The sequence below is a fragment of the Centroberyx affinis genome, unplaced genomic scaffold (genome assembly GCF_046629955.1).
Source record: "Centroberyx affinis isolate AG114_WGS23_722 - 3 ecotype Tasmania unplaced genomic scaffold, CSIRO-AGI_Caff_v1 ptg003905l_1, whole genome shotgun sequence".
In the NCBI taxonomy this organism is placed as follows: domain Eukaryota; kingdom Metazoa; phylum Chordata; class Actinopteri; order Beryciformes; family Berycidae; genus Centroberyx; species Centroberyx affinis.
In genome coordinates this window covers 35091-41535 of record NW_027281739.1, presented here as the reverse complement: position 1 = coordinate 41535, position 6445 = coordinate 35091, and the positions used below count along the sequence as shown (strand labels likewise).

Sequence of the window (6445 nt, the reverse complement as noted above, 5' to 3'; positions counted from 1 at the left end):
AAATTTGTCATTATTAAAAAATATGAACCAAAGTGAGAACAGTTGAGAAATAGGCTCTTTGTGCGTGTGCGTGCGTGTGTGCGTGTTCGTGTCTTTTCTCTCTCTCTGTCTCTCTCTCACTCTCTCTCTCTCTCTCTCTCTCTCTCTCTCTCTCTCTCTGTACTTTCTCCTCAGTTCGCTTCAGTTGCAACCGCGCGCCGCATACAGCTCGTGTCAGTATGGAAACACTGCTGAGCGCGAGCCCCCTGCTCATATTTCCGTTCCCTGTGAAGCCCTTTTTACCGACAGGGCGTTCCGTGAGCCGGATCAAAAGGTTTTAGACCCGGTACAAAAGAAAAATGGAAACTGGAGATGGTCTTAGCATTCACAGAGTGGAAGAGAATGAATGAATTGACAATGAGCGCGCGAGCCCCAGGAGCCGCAAAGTTTTTTGGTCAAACTTTTTTTTTCAGCTGAAACTTTTTTTGGGGGCAAGCTTTTCTCCCAACTCTCCAAATTCCTAGGGTGTAACAGAATAGCCTCTTGCATGCTTTGTTGGCGCTGTTTGGGGATAAAAAAAAAACAAAACAGCTATTTTCTGAATCTATATAGCCTATACATTGACTCTAATGATATATTGCCCCATTTATTCTTTCGGGGAGTTGATATTAGCAAAGCCCTTCATTAAGTTTTTTCCACTGATGATATAGCCTCCGTGAATCTTAACACTGTAAATTCAGAATTAGGTGTGATGCTACAGTCTTTGATGTTGGACTTTGGGCTGTAAAGCTGCTAAAGTCGAAAACAAGTCAAAACTGCTCGAGTTGTAATGCTGCCAGTGGGATACACACTCAAACACCCTTTTCGCCCCCCCCCCCCCCCCCCCCCTCTCTCTCTCTCTCTCTCTCTCTCTCTCTCTCTCTCGGGCCTGGATGTAAGACAGACACACGGACAGGTAGGAGTGCCTTCCTATAGCTGCGCACTCGCGCTGTCCACGCTCCTTACCTAAACCGTCACCATCCCCCCACGTGCGTCCTGGGGGAGGTTCCCCTTACCTCCCTCGCGTTAAACACTCCTTAAATCGTAACATTATCATAAACAGTCGGCTTCGGGGGGCCATAATCACCACTCTCTCGGGCTTACCGAGACTTCTCATTGGACGTTAACACGCGACCAGCGCGAGGAGGGGGGCTCCCAGGCGCGTGCCGCTTTTTAAACCGACGCCGCGCCTTGAGACACCAGAGAAGGAGTCCCGCACGCGACAGTCATATTCACACAGTGCGAGAGTATTGCAAAGCGTGTCTCCAAGAAGCTTTTTATATATATATTTGTTAAGTTCGTTCAACTACCTGTTGGGGTTTTGGAGACATGGATGTTCTAAGTGTGGAAGACTGGAGCAAAGGTGCGCGGGAGATGAACGTCCTGGAGTCACGGCATCAGAGCTCGAGCTTGATGGAGAGGGGAGAGGAGCAGCAGCGCGAGGAGCCCTGCTACCCACCCAGTCTGACGCTCGTGGACAGCGGCAGTGACCCACGCGCCTGGCTGGCTCCGGTGCAGCCTTCTGGCACCTGCGCGGCACACGCCAGTTCACCCGACTACCTGCTGCACTCGCCCTGCCCCAGCATCGGCTCCTACCACGGTGAGAACAGCTTCTGACTGCCGCTGCGCACATTTTCAAGCAATTTCACCTGCAACAGGCGAATGTGACTGGAGGCAGGGAGTCACTCTACATAGTAAAGTGCAAAATGTCCCATCCTACATGCACCAAAGTTGCACGTAGCCTATAGGATGTAGCCGAATTATTTTAATTATTTAATTATTTAATTATCATCTTTCTGCCTAATTCGTTTCCTATTAGTGCAATGTTTATTTTGTTAATTTAAAACATTTTAGATGCAACTGATATTCAACAAACAATAGCCTAACTCTCAAGAGTTATAGCCTAACAGTTATGCATTTAGAATATTATACAGTTTGATCCTGTGAAATTAACTAGGTCAGTTCAATAAATTTTGATATGGTTTTGTTTTTCAGAGAGCGGCTCCCCGGCGTCCTCGGGCCATCCCAGCCCGCCCAGCTGCAGAAAAACAGGCAAGAGCCCCTCTTCTTCTTCGCTCAAAGTCAGGGAGCTGTGCCGGCTAAAAGGCTCCGTCACTGGGCCCGATGAGCTCGCAAGACAGAGAGCCCCGTCAAGCAAACCGGCCAACGGCGTCCAGAAACAGAGGCGCGTGGCCGCGAACGCGCGCGAGAGGAGGAGGATGCACGGACTCAACCACGCGTTCGACGAGCTGCGCAGCGTCATCCCGGCTTTCGACAACGACAAGAAGCTCTCCAAATACGAAACACTACAGATGGCGCAGATTTACATCAATGCCCTGGCAGACCTGCTCCAAGGTCCGGGTTCCTCCACGAGCACCGACAACAACAACGACATCTCCAACAATAACAACAACTCGCCAAAGTGTGACCTAATGCTTTCATCCACCGTCGGTTTTGACGGAGCGAAGGACAAATCCTCTCCATCCCTTACAACTTCTCGGAGGGCGGCGGCTGCCCCCGGCTCGGGTAGCGGCTTACCTGTCCACATCAGCGGGATGCCCTTCCGCTCCTCGTTCGACGACGGCTCGTTTTCCGCCATGATGGAAGAAGCGATGTGTTCGTCCTCTCCTTCCTCCTCGCCCTCTTCCTCCCCCGGGGCAGGCAGCTCGGTCGCGCCGGGTGGAAGTGGAAGGAAACATTCTCCACGAAGCGACGGAGAGTTTTCCCCCCACTCCCACTTCAGTGACTCGGATGAAATACCGATGGAGCTCCACTCCAGCGAAGAAGAAGACCTTACAGAACTCAAGTTACGCAGCCACCACCATCACCACGCTGTTTCTTTCTAAAACAACCAAACCATAGACTATTTTTTAAAAGTTTACCTTAGCCTACTACAAAAAGAAAAAGACTTTAAACCGTGTCAATCATATCTAGAGTCTATCTGTTGTTAACAGCATTTTTTAAGAAGATAGAAAGTTTTGCTTCTCCAAAAAGTCATTTTCGGTTTTTAACAATAATTCTATTTTATCAACTTGATACATAGCCTAAAGATTATTTTTATGTGAGATAGGCCTAATTCGGTTCTGCCAACATATTTATAGCCTATAATTTCCAGTTTCCATGGAGACGTGGCTGGAAGACCCCTCTGCCATGTCGCGTGCAGCACTGCCATGGGCATCTCCCACGTCACTCCGACCAAAACCTGTCTTCCACGAGAATCACTTGTTATGGATGATTGTTGATATTTTATAATGTATACACAACTTTTTGTAGCTATAAGTCTCTTGATTTCGGTCGTGATTTATGTTTTGATTTTTTTTAAATTTGTTTATTTGTTTGTATAAATGACCCTGTATTAATTTGTTTTGCAACTTCAAAAGTTCATGATGTGCACTTTAAAATATACGAGCCAGAGGCTTGAGAAATGCGAGTTTTGTTTTCAAACCATAAACAATATTGTTTTGCTTTGTTTGTTAGTGTAGTACTGCCAATTCCTACAAATAGCCTATTTAATGTAGCCATTGTTGCTTAGCCTTCTTTTGTATTTTTTTGTTTATTGATTACTCACTTCAAATGGACTTGTGATGAACTTGTGTGTCTTTTGCTTTCACTGGATGAGATTAATTGACATGTATTTATTGCTGATACTTTTCATTTGATTTGCATTTTATAACTCCATAGATACATTTGATGAAAAGCTAGCATTTTGCCATTCATTGTTCATGTTAATTTGTTTTTTTGGGAATAAATAAGCAAACGAAAAGTAAAAGTTTCTTTGTCTCCAATGTTTCCAGATGGTCAATATTTCAGTGTTTCCTTGCACTATTAGACCACTGCAGTAAACCCTTTCAATACATCCTCATATCAACCACATCTTCAGTTTTTGGATTTCAATATTATCTTCCACTTTCACTTATTCAGACTGAGATTTTTTATCATGTCTTCATTACTCCGATATTATTATTAGTAGCCTATTATTATTAGTGTTATTCTATTATTAATATCATTTGTAGTGGCTGGCTGGAAAAGTCAAAACTTGCTAACAACTGAACAGGCGTAATAAAGTGACCAACTATTTCATTTTGATAGGCTGAGTGATTAAAAGCTTGGTCAAGAGGCCCATGTTTTTCTTAATTTAAAAAGTTAATTTCAAGACTTGCTTATAACGAAATTTACATCTAAATATAGCCTAACATTTATGATTAGATTTAAAGGTTAAAAAATGCAATAATATAATATACCAATAAAAGCCAATATGCTTAGTAAACCCCTTTCTTATCGGTGACGAAAGTAGAGTGGGAAAAATATATTTGTTTCAAACCACTTGAGTATTTCCAATTAATCAAAGCCACTTTCAACCCTTCATTCTCTCTTATGTAATTTATAGTAAACTAACGGCGGCGAGAAACGTGTCCAACACGCGCTCGCTCCCCATATGCTGCTGGTGCACGCGCCCCCTGCCCTGCGATCCGATGATTGAGTGTTCTGAACTCGAGCGTTTTCAACTTAAACAGCAAAAAAGTCGCATTAAATTATATCTATCAAAGGGCTGATAGTGTTGTTTTCTCTCCACAAACTTCGCCCACTTCAAAACGATTCTCTGAACTGTTGCCATGTCATCCATTTGGTGAATACTGGATTTGGTAATGGGGAGTGTGCATTAATTTCAGGCCATTGTTGGCAGGCTCGTGGTCCGAGGTGTTGGATGGCCTCACTGAAGCACGCGCTGTCAGCTGGTGAGCGCTCGCGGGTCCCCGCCGTGTCCCCGAGGACCTGACTCGAGAGGGAACACACTTTCTCAAGTAAAAAAGACCTGCGTTACGCGCACACACACACACACACACACACACACACACACACACACACACATCCCACCTCCTCCTTTCTCCCCATCGCTCCCTCTATCTCTCCATCTAGCTAAACTCAAACGCGCACGCTCACACGGACGCGCGCACGCACACAGTAGCTCTGGCAACCTGTATGCACCTGCTGCGTGACTCATTCACTGATGGGCTAAGTCGATTTTCTTTTTTTTCTTTTTTTTGTCAGCAACGTATTTGTGATTCATCTGTAATGTTTCAAAGTCTACTCAACTATCCGACGGAAAAAAGGGCGTGGTAAAAAAAAAAAAAAAAAAAAACACCTCGAAATTATTTATGAAACTACCTGTTTGCTAGCTGTCACTGCGCCGTCTCCCACCCACTGGTTTGAACCAATCACAATCCGTGCCCCCTTGTTCGCCTCTTGGCAGGTAAGGCAGGGAATAATATGCAATATAATGAGCTTGCTACTGTGTTAAATTATTAACAGAATTTATGCAGGTAGAGGTCTATCTGGATATGATCACAGACCATCTGCAGCGAGTTCGGGTTGCGGTGAACGGCGATCGGGTTTCCGCTCGCGCTTACTAAAAGAGAACTATAATAATCCTGTAATGACACATTTTAGAGACTATACAATCATCACAGCAAAATTCCCTTCAGGAATATCATAGGAATACGATAGCGACACCATAAGAGAAAAAAAAAGTTGCCTATAATGTCAATGATTCGCTATTGAGTACCACAGGCATAACTTAGGTCACTATAGCAATATTACAGGAATATTATAGTGTTTTTTCGTTAGTGGTCCGACTATACGATACAGTAAGAAGGGCATCTGTGAATCCAAAAAGACAAAAGTGCTTGATTCTCCGTTTTCCTAGCCAGTAATAAGGACGAAAGGTGACGAAAAATGACGAAAGTAACAACAAAATAAGATTCTTTTTTTTTTTTTAGAAAAAATGTTGATTAATGTCAATGAAGAACATATTTGTAAATTTAATCTTGTCTGTATGTAGGCCTATCTCTCTGTTGCATGGTGCTGCTGTGCAGTAGAGGTAAGATCTGTTTTGAAACTTTCATGATAACGTCTGTTTTCATTTTTTAAAACCACATTCAAATACATTTTCACTAGCTATCCTGTTATGCAAATTATGCGATACAGCTTAAAGCAACCATCGAGTGTGGGTAACGAGAGGGAAATCCTATATCACTATCTAGTTAAATGCGCACGAAGTTTTGCATAATAATCTAGTTATCTAGGGTAGCCTACTTGAGCTTCCATTCTGGCTCACTGGTGCTTTATAATCAACATTACTGCAATGTTTCTGGTTAGGACTTTCATATTTTACACATTCAACATCAAAAGCAACATAGTATGATGCAACTTCTACAAATGCCTTAACTTAAAATCAAACTTTAAAATCAGTTGCAAACGGGACCGTAAAAGCTGTTATCAGAGATGACATGGAGGTTAAACTCCTAAACTCACATTTTTATTTGCAAAATAGACTTAACCCATCTTTTTTTGGCAGATTTAAATCGTTAGGAGGTAATTTCATAGTGTGCATCTTATTAAGTCCTAGCCTATGAGACTGATGCAAGTT

General features: G+C 43.4%; 1 protein-coding gene across 1 annotated transcript; it reads left to right on the top strand.

The window, feature by feature from the left end:
* Positions 1-1151: 1151 nt before the first annotated feature.
* On the top strand, positions 1152-2878 carry atoh1a (atonal bHLH transcription factor 1a). Its single transcript, XM_071541587.1, has 2 exons — positions 1152-1618; positions 2014-2878. The coding sequence occupies exons 1-2, from the start codon at positions 1348-1350 to the stop codon at positions 2862-2864; spliced, it is 1122 nt and encodes a 373-aa protein (XP_071397688.1). The 5' UTR covers positions 1152-1347; the 3' UTR covers positions 2865-2878.
* Positions 2879-6445: the final 3567 nt, after the last annotated feature.

Excerpts from the sequence above, each read along its gene's own strand:
- atoh1a (XM_071541587.1), top strand. The coding sequence starts at position 1,348 with ATGGATGTTCTAAGTGTGGAAGACTGGAGCAAAGGTGCGCGGGAGATG. Across the intron at positions 1,619-2,013 it reads CAGCATCGGCTCCTACCACG|AGAGCGGCTCCCCGGCGTCC; the intron begins GTGAGAACAGCT and ends TTTGTTTTTCAG.